Raw genomic sequence first — 20928 nt, 5'->3', positions numbered from 1 at the left:
ATTTGTTTTTTCTTAATCTAGTATTAAATATATTAACTCTAAAATAGTTATTAATTGGTTTTAGTAATCTACTTTCTTCAATAAATTAAACATATATACTCAATGTGACCATAAATAACTTAATAATACTTAGACCCACCAACAAATTTTTATATGTTGTTTTACTGTTAAGTAAGAACATATCAAAATTAACTCAAAATAAATAATAAATTATTAGAAAATTCTAATGCACAAAATTCTCTAATAAACAATAAATAATTTAAATCTACTAAAAAATAACTCAACACTTTTCTTTGATGCCTGCAAAACATATACCTAAAATAATATTATATCAATATTAGTATACAGTTTTACGATCATCGACCGTATTTACTATACATGACTCCTTATTAAAATACTGTGATACCCAATTATCTTATTTTAATTTCACACTACAATATTAAAATAATGTCATACCCAATTATCTTATTTTAATTTATTCCTTAAATTTATATATCATAAAAATTAAATCAAATAATTAATATACATAATTTTAAATTGTGTATGTGATACTTAAATATCTATTCAAATCAATTAGTTGATATAATTAATTCATCATAATGAATTGTCTTTAATAAGTTAAACAAAATAAAGCAGAAGTATGCTACGTTGATTCTATCATTAAAGCTAAAAATTCGATTTTTATATAATAGAATAGATATAGAATAGATAATATAATAGACGGCAAGAAAGAGAAAGATAAACATTTTAGATCCTAAGTTGTTTTATTTGGATGTTGCAATGTGGGTATCACGTTATTTTACTTATTCTACCATATGGACCCTTTTGTAACTTTATTTCAGTATCAATGGAATTTTACTACCTTTAAATACTAAATTAAAATTCAAAATGAAACTGAAAAAAAAAAGTAAAGAGTATAAAATTATTGATTGAAAAATACTCTAAATAATAAAAAGCCAAATTAACTCTAATATTAAATTCATTAATACGATTTTAATTTTATATAATAGTTAGATAATAGATTAGTAAAAGCAAAGGGAAGAATGACTTTAATTAGTATTTGATAAAATATTCATTTAAAATAATTAAAAAATATAAAATTATGATATTATTAAAAATAATACATTTTTATGTTAAAAAAATTATATTTAAATAAAATATTTATAAAATATAAAATTTAGAGTAACATAGCTTCATGAACATTAATCATTAATCAATTATGAACTAACATAAAATTATAATATAATTTATTTATGAAAAAATAATCAATAATTAATATTAATAAATATAAAAACCATCCAAACACTTTGATTAAAAGTATGAGTGGTTAATTATTATTCATTATTAATAATATTTTGTTCATAACAAAAATTGAAAATATAATTATTCAGATTTAGATTTTAGAAAAATAAACGTATAAGTAACAAATGATCTATTTTATCATGTATATTATAAATTAATGAATTAAACTAACTGATATAATGAATTATAATTAATTAATTAGTATAAATTATAATAAATTATATGATATTTAAAAAGAAAATAGAATGAATAAAAAAATAAAAAGAAATAGAAGAATAGAAGACTACAATAAAATAAATTGAATGTGAGTTTTTTTTTTGTTACAAATTTTATATCACATCCGCTTCAATAATAATAAATAAAAATACATTAACTTAATATCTAAGAGAAAATGATGAGATAAAATCATAACATAATTCTAAAATAAAAGCTTAAATTAAACCATAATATCATTGCACAACACAAATTGAAAATAATTTCACACTACAATATACCGCACAAATAGGTAAATGACTTAAGCTTAATTACAGATTTTTTATTTATTTATGCATACATGATAACACCATGGTCTATAAATGCTTAATGGATAACATATCATATATTGCTCTGAATGATGAGCACGGGAGTTGAAGAGTGTATACTGATTTGTGTCCATGATAGTTGCCTTCTTGTGACGACACCTCATAGGAAAAAAAAGAATTGTTGTAAAAACTACCCAATAAAAGAGTAATTGGTAAATGAATGATATTTTCTTCTAATATATATGGTCTTTTATAGTGGTAAAATAAAAATAGAAGGAATAAAATTTTTTATTTTTATATTAGAAATAGAATTTGATATTTATCTTAATAAAATTAAATAACTAATTAGTTATATTTAAATAAATAAAATAAATTAAATAAAAATATTTTTAAGAATTAATCAAATCAATTAGTCAATACAAATAATTAGTATAATTAATTTTATTTGATTTATTGAATTCAAAAAATAAATTAGAAAATAATTGATTGAATTAATTAGTTGATATAATTAATTTATTATAATTGGTTGGATTTAATGAATTAAAAAAAATAAATAGAAAAACATAGGAGACAATGATTTTTTTAACTAAATTAACATGTATTTATTTTATTTAATCAGTATAAGTAACAAATCATCTATGTTATTATGTATCTTATAAATTAATGAATTAAAATAATTGATATAATAAATTACAATAATTTGATTGATATAAATTATAATAAATCGTGTGATATTTAAATACCTAATCAAATCAATTAGTTGATATAATTAATTTACTGTAATAAATTGTATTTAATGAGTTATAAAAAATAAATTAAGAAACACGTTAAGAAGTATGCCACGCCCATCATGAAGTGTAGAAATTCAATTTTTATATAATAAAAATATACATTCTTATATATGTTATAGAAATATGATTTGATTCCATTAACTTGCTTATTTTTTTTAATTTGCCACCTATATTCAGCATGAAATTTTAATTTTTCTAAAATAAATTTAGAAGAGAGAATAGTACTTTCATTTTGGAGAGAAAATAAATTCATGAAGAATTGACACCTCGTTTTCATTAGTTGATAATGCATTAAATATTAATTTTATATAATTATAATAAATATATTTTCCTAAATTAGTATAATCATACATTATTCATTAAATATTAATTGTAATATAAATATAATAAAGATATTTTTCTAAAATAAATTTAGAAGAGATAATAGTACTTTCATTTTAGAAGAAAAATGAATTTATGAAAAATTGACACCTCACTTCAATTAGTTAGGAAAAAATACAATTTTAGTATATTAAGTAGAAGTATATTATTATTATTATTAAAATGATTAAAAATATTTTCGATTGATAATTGATAAGTAGTTTAATAATGTATTAAATATGGATTTTATATAATTATAATAAAGATATTTTCCTAAATTAGTATAATTATGCATTATTCATTAAATGCATTCATTTTGGAGGGAAAATAAATTCAGGAGGAATTTACACCTCACTCTCATTAGTTGAGAAAAAACTCAATTTTAATATATTAAGTAGATTATATAAATAGAAATACTTGCTAAGTATATATAAAAGAGGAGATATATAATTATATATAATATAATTGTTATATATGTAACAGATATAAATTGTTATAATTATAGAGACTTACTATAATTATATTAAATTTAATTATGAATGTAAATAAATAAAAGTGATAATAATTAATATTATTTTTTCTACATTTAATATTTACCGTAAATATAAAAAATATTGAGAAAAAAGTAGATACTGACTTTATTTTATTTTATTTTACGTCATGAATTTCTTTACTAAAATTAATGGAGGAAAAAAAATCTTTATGATTATATATCAATCTCAATCACAATAAATAAGATGAATCGGTTGAGCAACTAACAAATTTAATGGATAAATATTATTTTCTATTTATGGAAAAAATGAGGTAACATACCTGCGTATATTAATATAGGAAGAATATATACTCACAATTTTAAAATCTTTAAAAATATTTGATTTTATTATCCTTCAAGCCAAAAAATCCATCCTTTATTTTTATTAAATATTTATATTAATTCAATTAGATGAGTGTTTTAATAAAAGAAAAAATGATTATTATTATTATTATTGAATAATAACGATAATTATCGTTATTAATATTAAATTGGTTATATATATATATATATATATTTATTGTTGCTTCTACAATCATGTGATAATATTTTCTTTTATTTGTTAATTAATTAAACTTGGTTATTTATATTAAATATATTTAATGATTACTAAAAATTAATCATATAATTATCATTATTAATAACCAATTATTAATAACCAATTTATATTTCTCTAAAATATAATTTTCTATCTTTTTATTATTATTATTATTATTATTATTATTATTATTATTATTATTATTATTATTATTATTATTATATAGGTCACCATTAAGATAATAACTTGTCACTAATAAAATTTTAGGATAATGAATAAAAAATAGAATTATATCAATATAATTAAAATTAATATAATTAAAATAGTTAAAAATATTTCTAATTGATAATTAGGTTAATAATGTATTAATTATTGATTTTATATAATTATAATAGAAATATTTTTTTAAATTAGTATAATTATGAATTATTCATTAAATGCTAAGTATAATATTGTTATATAATTATAATTAAGATAATTTTCTGAAATAAATTTAAAAGAGATTAGTATAATTATAATAAAGAGATTATCTTAAATTAGTATAATTATGTATCATGTATTCATTAAATACTAATTATAATATAATTATATCAATTAAAGATCATTTTTAAAAATAAATTTAAAAGAGAGAAATAGTGCAATCATTTTGGAAGGAAAATGGATTCACGAGAAAATGATACCTCACCATCATAAGTTGGGGAAAAACCCAGTTTTAGTATATTAAAGAGATTGGTATAAATTATAATAAATTATATAATATTTAAAAAGAAAATAAAATGAATAAGAAGAAAATAAAAATAAATAGAATAGATAGAAGACTACAATAAAATAAATTGAATGTGAGAGTTTTTTTTTGTACATTTCATATTACATCCGTTTCAATAATAATAATAATAATAAATAAAAATACGTCAACTTGATATCTAAGAAAAAATGATGAGATAAAATCATAATACAGTTCTAAAGTAAAAGCTTAAATTAGAACATAATATCATTATACAACACATATTGAAAGTAATTTCACACTACAATATGCCACAAACAGGTAAATGACTTAAATTTAAATACAAAACATTTTTTATTTATGCATACATGATAACACCATGGTCTATAAATACTTCATAGATAACATATCTATATAGCTCCGAATGATGAGCACGAAAGTTGGAGAGTGTGGTAGTTTGTGTCCACGATAGTTACCTTCTTGCAATGACGCTTAATAGGAAGAAAAAGAATTGTTGTAAAAGCTATCAAATGAAAGAGTAATTAGTAAACGAATGATATTTTCTTCTAGCATATATGATCTTTTATAGTGGTAAAATAAAATGGAAGGAATTAAATTTTATATTTTTATATTAGGAATAGAATTTGATATTTATCATAATAAAATTATTATTATTATCATCAATATAAACGGGTTAACAACTTGCCACTAATAAAATCATTGGATAATTAATAAGAATTAGAAGGATATAAATATAATTAAAATAATATAATTAAAATGTTTAAAAATGTTTTTGATTGATAATTAGTTTAATAATGTATTAAATATTGATTTTATATAATTATAATAAATATATTTTCTTAAATTAGTATAATTATGTATTATTTATTAAAATAATTAAAAATATTTTTGATTAATAATTGATAAGTAGTTTAATAATGCATTAAATATTGATTTTATATAATTATAATAAAGATATTTTCCTAAATTAGTATAATTATGCATTATTCATTAAATACATTCATTTTGGAGGGAAAATGGGTTCACGAGAAAGTGACACCTCACTTTCATTAGTTGGGGGAAAACCCAGTTTTAATATATTAAGTAGATATTTATTATTGAATTTGATAAGTATGTTGATTGATGAATGCACGATAAAATCTATATATACCGGTACTTCATCAAAATTAAAATATGAAATTTAAGAAATAATTAGTTAAAAGTAGTTTAAATTTATAGTATTTAACATTTACTAATTATTGCTATAATTAAAAATATTAAATAAGATAAATTTAAACAATTTATTTTTTATTACTTAACACTATCGAAGCTAAATTTTAGAAAAATTGTCAATTATAGAAATAGGATTGAATCTAAAGCCTTATGATATTTTATTACTTCCCTCCCATTCCCATTCCCTTTATTATTTTTTTCGTGTGGGTCCTTAAAAAATAATTATGATCATGAAGTTACCTCTCTGACTACAGCATTAGCAATATAATCAATAGCCCAAAGTTGAGGAAAAGAACTTTACCTTGTTTTTTTTTCGTGTGGGTCTGAAGAAGTGAGTTTTGAAATTGCACAACTATAATGAAAGTGGTTTGGAGAAAAGTTTTTTTTATAAAATATTTTGGCAGTTTTATTTTAGAGCAATACTAAGGGGCCAGCAATATTTGTGATTGGTAGCCATCAACTAACCATCAATGATGATTTGATGCTGTGAGATTGGTGTAAGATTTCATCCAATGGTTCACATTTCTCTGCTAGTTACATGCTGGCCAAAATGTAATAAAATTGTTGGCCCCTAGACTTTTCCTTTATTTTATGTATAGAAGATCTGTTCAATGGTTTTTTGATGGTTCTCCTAGCAGGGACTTTTAAAACTCCACTTTTTCGCTTTCTTCTCGTTAAGGACTTTTGAAATTCCGTTCTTGTTGTGGTGGCATGTTTTGGACTTTCAAGTTTCAATAGTACGTACCAAATGAAAACCCCATATTACCCTTTGCTTCTTTTAAATTACATTGAAATTTTGTTTGTCTTTATCTTGTTCCAGTCGACTAGCTGTTATAGGCTTGTTTGGGTGAGCTTTTAAAAGTAGATTTTTTTTGAGTTATTTTTTTTTAAAAGATCTTATAGAGAAGTAAAATTAATTTTATGTTTGGATATCTCATGTAAAAAGGTCTTTTTATCAATCAATTATATTTGGGTATAACAATATAAAAGTACTTTTTTGTTTATTTATTACATGAAAAACATCTTTTTTTTAAGAAAAAAAGATCTTTTAAAAAAAGATGTAAATTACAACTTCTCAAAAAAGATCTTTTTTTTATTTTACTAGTGCTTTTACTTTTACTACTAGAAATTTGCCAAACACGTTAAAAAATAAAAAAAGATCTTTTTTCATTGAAAAAAGATCTTTTTTTAACAAAATAATGGCGCCCAAACATGCACATAGTTGTTCTTTCACTCTCAACCGTCACTATATATTAATTGGCGATTTTTTTTTTAATCAAAAATAGAGATATTCGAATCCGCAACCTCTTAAATAAGTATGGAGAGATTATGTCATTTGAACCGTAACTCATTGGCATTAATTGGTGATCTTACTTACACGATTATGCACAGATTTATGAGCATTAATATTCCATGAACGTACTATATATTAATTTCTTAATGAACTTAAAATGTAAAAAGCGAGGATTATTTTAAAATGGATGGTATTTTTTAATTATATATAAATTTATTTCAAATATTTTTTAGAATAAATTACTATTTTTAATTATAAAAATTTGAAATATTGACAAATTTAATCATAAATAATCGAAAATTAATTTTGTACTTATAAAAGATAATTTTTATATAATAAAAGTATTCAGATATTAATTTTATTTATGCATAAATTTATCATTATTTCAAATTTTCATAGACAGAGAAATGATCATTTTTTGTCTTTTAAAAGTTAAATTTAAAGTTAGTTTCATTTATTTATTAATGAATTTATTAATATTCTAAACTTTTTTTAATAGAAATAATATTTTATTCTTTTTTAATGTTTTTATATCACCTGCTTATTTTTTATTTAATAATTTTTTTTCTTTAAAATTATTAAACCTTCTAATATTTTACAACAAACCAGACTTAGTATTTAACTATTTTAAATAGTCTATAACAAATACAAGCTAAATTTAGACCATTAAATTTTATTACAGATAAGACATATGGATTAGTGAGAGGTTAATTGTATAATTGTAAATATTAAATTAAATAAAATCATTTTAGTTATTGTTCGTATAACATTACCCAAATTATAATGGTTTATGTGTATCTCCTTTCTGTCAATTTATATGTGTCTTACTTTTAGTACTAATACATTGCAACATGTTTTTGCTTTAAATAGCTGCATATAAATTACGAGTTAAATCTCAATTTGGCCTTTGAAATTTAGTCTGATGTTCAGAATGATTCTTATAATTTTATTGGCCCTAATTAGAATCCCCAAATTTATAATTGTGGCTCTAACTTGCTCCTGCGATCATCTTCATCAGCAGAATGCTGATTTGAAGCAATTACATAACATGGTGGACACTATTTAAATACGGTGCATTGGTTTCGCGCCCAAATCTTTTGGAAACCATGTTGTTTCAGTTTTTTGTGGGTTAAAACTCTCTTTCTTTCCTCTAGAACGATCATTACACTACGTAGTTTCCAAAGGGTTTGGGTGCGAAACCAATGCGCCGTCGTTTAATAAGTAGTATCCACCATGTCATGCAATTACACTAGATCAGTATTTCAATAACGGATATGATCACAGGAGCAAGTTAGATCTACAATTATAAATTTGAGGATTCTAATTAGGACCAACGAAATTATAGAAATCATTTTGAGTATCAGGCCAAATTTGAGAGATTAAATTGAAATTTAACTCTATAAATTGCACTAGCCCAAAAAAATTTAATATTTTCCATAACAAATAAATCACAATGGAAACAAAAAATTTTAAAAGAAAATACAAGGAAGTGTTTTTATCTTTTGGTTTTATTTTAACGTCTTCGGTTTTAAAATTTTGTAACAATAAAAGAGAAAACGGAATGTGAAAATAGAAAATAAAATTTTCTTTTTCCAAAATAAAAAGACAAAAAAATATTAAAAATAAAAATAGAATATTAAAATACAAACTGGACTTTACTCTAAATTTTTGAGATCCGCTGCAATTTAAAGATTCTGGCTGGTGGTTTTGATGTATTAGTGCATTGGAAAATTATTGTTTACTTTTTAAGCATTCATGAAAATTATTGTTTATTAAAAAAATTATCAAAAAACAAAAGTTAAACTTTAATATAATAATTCTATATTTACTAAAATAAAAAATTTAAAAATTTCTATTGATAATAATAAAAATTTAACTAATATATATTTTAAAGACACCTGATAAAATTATCAATAATAAAAAAATTAATTTTTTAATAAATATAAAATTAAATATATTATAAATTAATTTTTTTTATATTTTTAATAAAAAAATTTTAATTTATAATCTCGACGCGTAATTTTAGGACGACACAAGAAAACAAAATCCTAATAATAAAACCAGTGTCACGCACACAGTAGACACTAGAAAGTATCATGTGCATATTTTCTTCAACAATTAATTCTGAGTTGAAGGGTAGTTGAAGAAGCATTAATTAATGCAATAGTTTATTTGTCTTCATTATGCTACATCTTATTAATAACTTGATGAATTAATTAATGCAATCATGTGCCGGCTGCTGCGGGGGCTGGTGAGACTCTGGTTTTGGACGTTTGTCTTCCTTCTTCGGCTTCTTTTACCATGCTTATCATGGGTTTTGAGAAAAATATTATTTTTGTCGTGAAATAAGTTTTATTTGTGTCTTTAATATTTAAATAGTTTTATTTATATTTTTAATATTTATAAAAGTAATTTAAATGTTATTTTATCTTCAATTATATTAATAGATAAAATTGTATTTTTTAATTATTTTTATTTTATTTAATGTATTTATTTTTAATTAGGTCTTATTTATTTATTTATATATATATATATATATATATATATATTTAATTTTAATATTATACTTATTATTTATGTTTAAATTCAATTATGTCCCTAAAAAAATTAAATTATGTAAATATTACGACAAATAATTAGTTTTAACTTTTCATTACATATTATCCGAAGTGGATCATCAGTTCTATCTCAAATATTTATATTCTAACTTCAAGAAGAAATTTTCATAATTCCAACTAAAGCTCATGATGTATAATTTACGATAAAATAATATTGAATTACTTTTACAAACATTTAGAGATATAAATAGAACGCAATTTAAACATTAGGAATACAAATAAGATCACTTATCCCAAACGTTGGAGACAAAAATTATACTTAATTTGTAGATTTTTTAAAGAGAGAGATTTTTTTTTTATATTTGGATACTTACTGTTAATTTTAAAAATATTTATTACAAAAACTTTTATTTTGTATGCTAATAAAGTAATAATTGTTTATTATTTAAAATTATTATTATTAATAAATTTTTTAAATTGTTATTTTAATAAATATATAACAAACATATTAAAAACTCAATTTTTAAAAAATTTTTGTAAACATTTTTTTTTGTCTAGAATAAACCCTAAGAGACCGGACATAACGTTTTCTATCTTAAAATTTAATCAAGATCAATTTTAATATTTATATCTCTGAAATGACTAATCATACAAAAAATAAAGATATATGTGATTTAGACATAGGAAAGTCAAACAAAGATATATGAAACAGTCTTAACATAACTAAATATAGTTTGTATTAATTTATATGAGATATAAATTTATTGGGAAATATCTACACGAGCTAAAAGCTTCATCACATTACTCTAATTGTAGCTTCATGGACAATAATAATAAATACTGCATTGCATTAAAATATGTTTTTATTTATTTATCTGGTGGCCAACAGACAAAGTTTAAATAATATAATTTTTTCGTTTTCATTTAAAGATTTTATATCCGAATCTCATTCCTAATTAAAAAAAAAAAAAAGAAAGTCCAAACCCTAATTTTGGAACTACTCAGCTTGCATGTGCTAACATTCGTTGTTAAGATTTTTTTTTTCCTTTTATAGAATTCGTTGTTAAGATCTTACTAAAACGATTCATAGAATCTTGGGCAGCATGCCATGCAAGTGCAATTTTTTTTTCTCTATATATTAATCTTTCAATAAATTTAAAACGTAAAAGCGACCGCTATTTTAAAACAGACGACATTTTTTTAATTATATATATAAATTTATTTTAATTTTTTTAGAATGAATTATTTTTTTATTATAAAAATTTAAATATTGACAAATTTAATCATAAATGATCAAAAAAAAATTTTGTATTCATAAAAAATAATTTTCATATAATAAAAATATTCAAATATTAATTTTATTTATATATAAATTTGTTAATATTTTAAATTTTTATAAATAAAAAAATGTTAATTTTTTGTCTTTTACAGGATAAGTACGAAAGTAGTTTTATGAGTTAAATTTTAAAGTAGTTTCTAAACTTACACTCGGATTTCAAAGTGACCCTTAAAGTTAATAATTACTCAATTTCGTTTTTGAAATTGTCTTCTGGGACTCAGTAGTCCTTAAAATAATTTCGTCCATCCTTGCCGTTGGAGAGGACTGAAACCTCCCCTTCCCCAATCCTTCCCCAATTCTCTTGTCCCTTTCCCTTCCACGCTCCTCTTTCCTTTTTTCAATCTAACTCTAGTTTCCTTTTCCCTTCTCCTTTTTCAATATGGAGTCCTTCCTCTTTCCTTTCTCCTTCCCTTTCTCCAACCTGAGGCCTTTTTTCTTCCCTTTCCCCATTCCCCCTCCTCCTCTTTTCCTAACCTCTACTGTTCTGTTAATTTTTCGTTATTATTATGGCGCTGCACTTAGTGCCTTCTATTTTTCAGCTACACTGAGAGTTGTTACCATCGTCGATCTTAGCTACCAGAACCGACTGGTGTCTTCTACTCCAATTCGCGACTCTTGACTCCAACAAGTCAACGCGTCGCCGATACCGTCTCTCTACTTTTCCTTCTACACCAGCTACGCCACTATGTCGTCGTTCTGCTGTCATAGCTGTTCTTGAACTCGACCGATGCAGAAGTGACAAGAGTAGCAGTGGAGTTTGCCATTCTCAACCTTCTGATGTCAAATCACAGGTTCAATTTCGGTGATCACTTTTTCAGGAGCACAATTTTTTTTCTTTTTTTTATTTTTAGCTTTTATTGACTGAAAATCGATGAGTAATGAGAATGTTTAGTTAAGTCATCTGTAGAAATTGATGGTTGGTTGTGTATGAAGAAAAATAAAATGAGGTAATGAAAGAATTAATTTTAGGATAAGAGAGGCTGAGGGAGATTTAGAGGAGACAAGAGAAGAGGGAGAGGTAGAGAGAGATAGAGAGGAGAGAAAAGTGTATGAGACTAGGTTGAAAAACGGGGAGTGTTCGGCGCGGCGCGACATCATGACGGATGCCGGCGAAAAGCGGTAGTAGAGAGAAAGGGGAAGGGAAAGGGGAAGGGACTCGGATTGGGGAAGTAGAGGCTTGGGTTTTCTTTTTTTTTTTTTTTAATAAATACACAACGACGTCGTTTCAATCTTCTCCAATAGCAAGAATGGACGGAAATTATTTTAGGGACTACTATGAGTCCCGGAAAGTAATTTTCTAAATAAATTTGAGTAATTATTAACTTTAGGGATCATTTTGAAATTCAAATAATTAAAAGAATAATTTACTAGTGCAAATTTAGGGACTACTTTAAAATGTAATTCTTGTTCTATTCTTTTATTAATAGATTTGTTAATATTTTAAAATTTGTTTGAGAAATGATAGTTATTCTATTTTTAATTTTTTTATATCATTTGTTTGTGTTTTATTTAATAACTTTTTATTTTTTAAAATTATCAAACCTTCTAATATTTTACAACCAAAAATAGTCCATAACAAGTACAAGCTAAATTTAGACCAGTAAATTTTATTGCAAATTGGGTAGAGCCTAATCTAATCTGAGCTATTTTTATTTCCACATTAAAAATATTAAAATAAGACATGGATTTGTTAGAGGTCAATTTCCTCGATGTTGTAAAATGCATGATTGATGCGAATCTTTGATGAGCTTATTCTTCAATCTTCACTACACTGTTAAATGCTAAAAAGTCAATTTGTTTTCTATTCACTTAACCATTTAAGGAGAGAGATGACACGGATCTCTAACAAAATATTTCACAATATTAAAAAGATAATATTTAAAATTATTTTATATAACATAATATTTATAATTTTATATATATAATGTTTTTAATTATTATTTATTAATTTAAAATTATAAAATTATCAATAATTAATAAATATAAAATAAAATAATTTTAAAATATTTTAACTGAATCTTTATTATTTTTCAAATATTATTACAAAATAAAAAGATAACAAGGCTATTAATTTTAGTTTTGCTTAAGTCTTTTCGATTAACTAGTCTTTAAAAAAAATTGTACTAAATTATTTTTAAAATCTTTGTAAAAATATATTTTTTATATTTAATTATTTTTATCAAACTAATATTATTTATTAATTTTGTCATTTACAATTTTTAAGAATTATTTTTATCACCTTTTAAATCTTTAAGATGTACTTTTATTTTGATAATCTAATTACTTAGCCTTTTTAATTTTTATTACTGAAACTAAAAGTATTTCTACCAAACAAAAAGAATCCATCTCATTCCCCCCCCCCTTCCCATTTCCGTTCCTCTCCCTATTCCAATTTTCATGCACATAACACGTTTGTAATAATTTATTAATTTATTTTCACTGGCCTTCAAAGAATCCCTTTACAACCGCATGGACCCTATCACCCTATATTCATCTCCATTTTATTCACAACAACCATAGGTAGAATGGGTAGGGAGGCAACCTACACTCTATTCACAGGTATTCAATCCGATTCTATTCGATTGAGTAGGATTATTAATTCGATTCGCAACGAATAGGATAAGATGCGGATAGAGCTTTTGTGTGGATCGGATAAGGTGCGAATTGACCCTTAATTTTATCCGACTAATTCGTACTTTATATATGTATATATTATATACTTATATAAAAATATTTCAAGTGGACGTTGAATTAAAGACCTCTTACTAAATACAAAAAAATTTTAGTCACTAAAAAAGATCATCAATTAATAATTTAATAACTTTTTTTTACATAAAAATCAATTTTATTTTAAATTATCATCAAGTTATATAATAATACTGCATCTTTTTTGTAACCCGCAGATTAAGAATGAGGAGGGTTAGAATTGAAATATTCTCAACCCTTGAATAAGATAAGATTAAGTTTATATAAAAATCACAATCCACAAGTAGAATTAGAATTGAGTCCAAACCTTACCCTACCCTTTCTATTACCGCTCTTGCCTATCCATATGAAAATTTTTTTATTAACCCACATCCACGGTTCACGAATGTAAACAATTTTAACAGCAAACATAAAATATATATCACATAACAATAAAATAATTTTTATAATAATTTAATATAGTGGCATAATAAAGATAAATAAATATCATTATTATATACTACTCCCAAATTTTTTGAATTTTAGTGAAGGCACTTACTCCTTGTTACAGATATCTGTTCCTATGTACGATATACGCATGCATGCATGCATATATATATGAAAGAAAAGTCAAACATATATCAAACTTAGAGATTATTAGTGGGGTACAGATATTTTTTTCCGAAAATTTAAGTTCATTTATTGAAGCTGAGGTTGAAGTGTTGTGAAAGTGAGAAGTCAATCTGTGAGGCTATACTACACAAAATGGCATGCTTTGGAATCACAAGAGGTACAACTCCTACACAAAACAACTTTCTTTGAAGACAAAGTCTTAGTTTGAATTCCTAGTAATATGATTCGGACCAAAAGAAGAAAAGGAAAAAAACAAAAAAAATTCTGTTTTGTGCTTCTTAGATGCATTATGATGTTCTTGAAACAAGACTCATCATTGGAAAATGATTTTATTCTGAGTGGAAATAAATATACAATAGTATTATTTTATACTGAACATTTATTTTATGTCAAACTTCAATTGCAAAGATAAATGTTATTTCATTCATTGATTTTCTTTTTTTTTTTTTCTGCTTTGTATAATGCAGATGACTTCTCAGGAACATGTCTTGGAAATTTCAATTGGACTTCAATTTCCACTCAAGGGACTATAATAGACACAACCAACCTAATTTTTCTATGTATTTTCTATATATCTTTGCTCATAAATTTGATAATGAGAATCCCTTGTGGTAGCTCAAGAAAGGGGTGGCTTCATTTAGTTACTTCATTCTGTTGTGCTTTTTTGAGCATTACCTGTTTGGTTAATGGCTTCTGGAATCTCATAGCCAAATCTAATGGTTCCAATCAGCTGAGTTTGATTTACTTTATAAGATCACTGGTTTGGATTTCCTTAACTGTTTCTTTGCTTGTTCAGAAATCCCAGTGGACTAAAATTTTAACCACTATTTGGTGGGTGTGTTCATGTGCATTGGTCTCAACACTAAACATTGAAATTCTAGTTAGAGAGCAAAAGCTTGAGATTTATGACATGATGATATGGCCAGTACATATTCTACTTGTAATCTATAATTTCCATAACCATGGCTATTTTGTTCAACAAAAAGCCTCAGATTCTAGTTTATCTGATCCTCTACTAGCTCATAAGGTTGAGCATAATCAAGAAACAGAGTTAGGCCATGACAACATTCTCAATAGAATGACATTCTCTTGGATCAATTTGTTACTGAAATTGGGTTACTCAAAGCCACTAACACTTGAAGACATCCCTTCCCTTGCTTCTGAAGATGAAGCTGAGATTGGTTATCAAAAGTTTGCTCATGAATTGGACTCCCTTTTGAGGGAGAGGAGCAAGAATGATTCTACAAACTTGGTTCTTTGGTCGATTGTGCGAGTTTACTTTAAAGAAAACATATTTATAGCCATTTGTGCTGTTCTCAGGACAGTTTGTGCTGTGGCTTCTCCCTTACTTGTCTATTCCTTTGTGAAATATTCCAATTCCATTGAGCAAGACTTGAAATGGGGACTAACCATAGTGGCATGTCTAGTACTCGCCAAGGTGGTTGAGTCTATGTCTCAGAGGCATTGGTTTTTCAACTCAAGGAGGTCAGGGATGAAAATGAGATCAACTTTAATGGCAGCAGTATATCAGAAGCAGTTAAAGCTTTCTGTTTGGGGTAGGAGAAGGCATTCAACTGGTGAGATAGTGAATTATATTGTGGTTGATGCATATCGAATGGGAGAATTTCCATGGTGGTTTCATATAGCCTGGAGTTCTGCATTGCAAGTTTTTCTGGCTGTTTGTGTTCTTTTTGGTGTTGTTGGTCTTGGTGCACTTCCTGGTTTAGTCCCTCTTCTCATTTGTGGAATCATCAATGTTCCATTTGCAAAGATCCTACAAAGATGTCGTTCTGAGTTTATGGTTGCACAGGATGAGCGTCTGAGATCAACTTCAGAGATTCTAAGTAGCATGAAAATCATAAAGTTACAATCATGGGAGGAAAAGTTCAAGAAACTAGTCGAATCGCTTCGCGCTAGAGAGTTCAAATGCTTGACTAAGGCACAGTTAATGAGAGCTTTTGGGGCATTCATTTATTGGATGTCTCCTACCATAATCTCTTCTGTTATCTTCACGGGGTGTGTTCTTTTCCAAAGTGCACCTTTGAATGCTGAAACCATCTTCACAATTCTTGCAGTATTGAAAAGCATGGGAGAACCTGTTAATCTGATTCCAGAGGCACTATCTGTTCTTATCCAAGTCAAAGTCTCCTTCGATCGCCTCAACGCATTTTTGCTGGATGATGAGATAAAAGTTGATGATGGTAGAAGAAATGCAACACTGAGTTCTTGTAACAGTGTTGAAATTATTGCAGGAAATTTCACCTGGAATGAGGAATCATTGCATCCAACCCTGAGAGATGTGAATCTAGATATAAAATGGGGTCAGAAAATAGCAGTTTGTGGACCAGTTGGAGCTGGAAAAACAGCTCTCTTATATGCAATTCTTGGAGAGATACCAAAAGTTTCAGGAACAGTAAGTTATATATTGATGATTACACTTTAGTTTATGAACATAGTACTTGAATTTCAACAATATTATAATTTTTTTTCTTATGCTTTGCTTGTGATAATGGAAAAACAGGTTAGTGTTGGTGGAACTTTTGCATATGTTTCCCAAATTCCTTGGATCCAAAGTGGTACCATTCGCGATAATATCCTCTATGGAAAGCCTATGGAGAAAACCAGATATGAATATTGCATTAAGGTATGTGCCTTGGATAAGGATATTGATGGATTCAGCCATGGTGATCTCACAGAAATTGGTCAGCGAGGGATCAACATGAGTGGAGGACAAAAGCAAAGGATTCAACTCGCTCGAGCCGTCTATAGTGATGCAGATATCTATCTCCTTGATGACCCTTTTAGTGCTGTAGATGCTCATACTGCTTCCATTCTGTTCAATGTAACTTACTAACTTCAACCGCTTTTTATAATCTATAAAAAACATGAAACAAGTGGTTTATATTCCAAGACATGTTTCTAATTCTTGTTGTGTAATTTCAGGATTGTGTGAAGACTGCTTTAAGAAGCAAAACTGTTATTCTAGTGACTCATCAAGTTGAATTTCTCTCAGAAGTTGATCAAATTCTGGTATTGTATCCCATTGTCAAATTTGATATCTTGATTTTCTATCTCATAAATATGAGAATATATTTATATCACTCTAGGTGATGGAGAGAGGAGAAATAACTCAATCAGGAAGTTATAAAGATCTTTTGATTGCTGGAACAGCCTTTGAACAACTATTGAATGCTCACAGAGATGCAATCATAGGGATGAAGAAAAGGAATGAGAAGGAGAGAGTTCTTGAAAATATAGTTGCAGTTCATCAAGAGGATTCACATGGTTTGAATCTCGCAAACCGTGGAAGTGAAGCTGACATTTCCTCCAAAGTTCAACTTACACAAGAGGAAGAAAAGGAGTTTGGTGATATTGGATGGAAGACATTCTGTGATTATATTCTATTCCCCAAGGGATCATGGCTTCTATGCTGTTGCATATTGGCAAAATGCTTATTTATTGGTCTGCAAGCTGCATCAACTTTTTGGCTCGCACTAGCAATTGAGATACCAAAAGTAACAAGTAGCATCTTGATTGGAGTTTATGCTGTGATTTCCTTTTTAAGTGTTGTATTTTCATATCTAAAGTCTTTCTTTGGTGCACATCTTGGTTTGAAAGCTTCTAAGGCTTTCTTCTCTGCTTTCAATGATGCCATCTTCAGTGCTCCTATGTTGTTCCTTGACTCAACACCTGTAGGGAGGATTCTAACCAGAGTAAGATTCATTATTCTTTTCCAGATTGAAATGATCCCATTATTTATTCCACAAATTAATGTCAATATGTTTATCTTTCATGCAGGCTTCATCAGATTTTAGTTTTTTGGATTTCGATATGGCTTTCGCAACCTTCTTTGTAATAGGCGAAATAATTGAACTTTCAACAATGATTGGGATCATGGTTTCAGTCACATGGCAGGTTCTCATTGTTGCCATTCTTGCACTGGCGGCTTCAAAATATCTTCAGGTTTGTCAATTTTTCTCTTGTCTCATGCTCAAATGGAGGCCACATTGTTACTTTCTTAATGTTATATTCTTATTTTTTTCTGTTTTGGTTATAAGGGTTATTATCAAGTTTCTGCAAGGGAACTTATGAGAATCAATGGAACTACAAAAGCTCCTCTTATGAATTTTACAGCTGAGACATCACTTGGTGTGATTACTATAAGGGCTACCAAGATGATGGACAGATTTTTCAAAAGCTACCTAAAACTTGTTGACACAGATGCCACACTGTTCTTTCATTCTAATGCTGCCACAGAATGGTTAATTTTAAGGATTGAAGCCTTACAGAACTTGACACTCTTCACTGCAGCTTTGTTGCTTATTTTACTTCCAAAGGGATATGTGGCCCCTGGTATTGTTAGATACAAAAAAATCAACTTCTCATGTTAATATTGTTAATAACATTTTTAGATATAAAACATCATCTTATTATGTCAACATTATGCTTGACTCATTTCAGGTCTTGTCGGAGTTTCGCTATCTTATGCATTTTCATTGACAGCCACCCAAGTTTTTCTGACCAAGTGGTTCTGCAACTTATCAAACTATTTGATCTCTCTTGAAAGAATCAAGCAATTTATTAACATACCATCCGAGCCTAGTGCAATTGTGGAGGACTTAAGGCCACCATCTTCTTGGCCGTCGAGGGGTCGGATTGATCTCCAATCTCTGGAGGTAACAATCAAGCCTGTTATATGAATTAAGATTCACAACAAATGAATTCAATAGTGATTATGTCTCCATTAATTTCAGATTAGATATCGTCCAAATGCTCCATTAGTCCTTAAGGGCATATCTTGTACATTTAAAGAAGGGAGTAGAGTGGGAGTGGTAGGAAGAACTGGAAGTGGAAAAACTACACTTATAAGCGCTTTATTCCGCTTAGTTGAGCCTGCAGGGGGTGATATTCTTATAGATGGGATCAACATATGCTCAATAGGGCTGAAAGATTTGAGAATGAAGCTAAGCATCATTCCTCAAGAACCAACACTTTTCAGGGGCAGCATTAGAACAAACTTGGACCCTTTAGGTCTCTACACTGATCATGAAATATGGAAGGTATGTGAAGTGGGTCTGTGATTGCAGAACTAGATGCAATAAAAGGGTTTCTTTTTTCTAAGAAAAATTCATGGCAATTTTTTTGTACAGGCTCTAGAGAAATGTCAGCTTAAGGAAACAATTAGTTGTCTACCAAATCTCTTGGACTCTTCTGGTGAGTTAAATCTGTGAACTTTTTAGCTTACAATATGAAATGGAGGTAGCAGCCACCAAATATTACATCACCATTCACTAGTAATAATTTTCAAATGAAAATATTTGTGAAATGTTATTGTTGATTTATATCATTCAAGATTTGACAAATATATGCATTGCATCCATTGATTCATTTGACTGAAATAGTCTAAACTAAATTTACCAATTTTAACAGTGAGTGATGAAGGTGAAAACTGGAGTGTAGGGCAGCGCCAACTGTTTTGTCTAGGAAGAGTACTTCTTAAGAGGAACAGAATTCTTGTGCTGGATGAAGCTACTGCCTCCATTGATTCCACCACGGACGCCATTTTACAACGAGTTATCAGAGAAGAATTCTCAGAATGCACAGTTATAACGGTGGCTCACAGAGTTCCAACTGTAATAGATAGTGACATGGTCATGGTCCTGTCTTATGGTAAGTTCTAATAGTTGTTACAATCATTATTTATGGTATGTTACTTTTCCCGGTTCTTCTTTATAAAGTTTCCTTAGATATAGTACTTCTTTAGTCATATCCATTTTCTTTTTTATGTGTTCTTCTTCCTTATGTGTGATCTGGTCATTGTAGGGAAACTGATTGAATATGATGAGCCTTCAAAGCTTATGGAGAGAGCCTCTTCATTCTATAAGCTGGTGTCAGAATATTGGTCCAACTGTAATAGGAATATTCTCCAAAATGACTAATACTGAAAAGAAGGATTTGTCTATGCTGGTAAAAATATAAACAGGTTCTTTAAGAATCAAGGGGAATGTGCCATTTTTGTGGCTTTGATGATTTTTTTTCACTAACTTTTAATATTATATGGATGGCTTCTAACTTCTTAGTAAAATTATAATGAATGAATTAGAAGATGGCCCAATAATGCTCGTAATTTTACTGTATAAATTTAGTGGAAAAAATATAGACTTATTTGTGATAAACATATATTTAGTAAAATTAATTTATTATATATATATATAAGTAAATATCAAATTTAAATAAAAAAGTAATAAGTCTTCTCTATTTTTTATATTGATAAAAAAATTGGTATTAATTTTGTTTGCTTTGCTTTATTAGTACCAAAAAATATATATATAATTAATTCAAATATTTCAACAAAATTATTAACAAAAGTAAATATCAAATTTGGAAGTCTTTTCTACAAACTGTGTAATTTGTATAT

General features: G+C 26.6%; 1 protein-coding gene across 1 annotated transcript; it reads left to right on the top strand.

The window, feature by feature from the left end:
* The first annotated feature begins 14515 nt into the window (after positions 1-14515).
* Positions 14516-20595, top strand: LOC112779273 (ABC transporter C family member 8). The gene is made up of 12 exons (XM_025823520.3): positions 14516-14667; positions 14978-16923; positions 17032-17352; positions 17454-17540; positions 17618-18223; positions 18309-18473; positions 18569-18863; positions 18972-19186; positions 19265-19570; positions 19661-19724; positions 19941-20180; positions 20334-20595. Exons 1-12 carry the CDS (start codon positions 14643-14645, stop codon positions 20447-20449), a joined length of 4386 nt encoding a protein of 1461 aa, XP_025679305.1. The 5' UTR covers positions 14516-14642; the 3' UTR covers positions 20450-20595.
* Positions 20596-20928: the final 333 nt, after the last annotated feature.

Source organism: Arachis hypogaea, chromosome 19 (genome assembly GCF_003086295.3).
Source record: "Arachis hypogaea cultivar Tifrunner chromosome 19, arahy.Tifrunner.gnm2.J5K5, whole genome shotgun sequence".
Taxonomy (NCBI): domain Eukaryota; kingdom Viridiplantae; phylum Streptophyta; class Magnoliopsida; order Fabales; family Fabaceae; genus Arachis; species Arachis hypogaea.
This window is presented reverse-complemented; position numbering and strand designations above follow the sequence as displayed.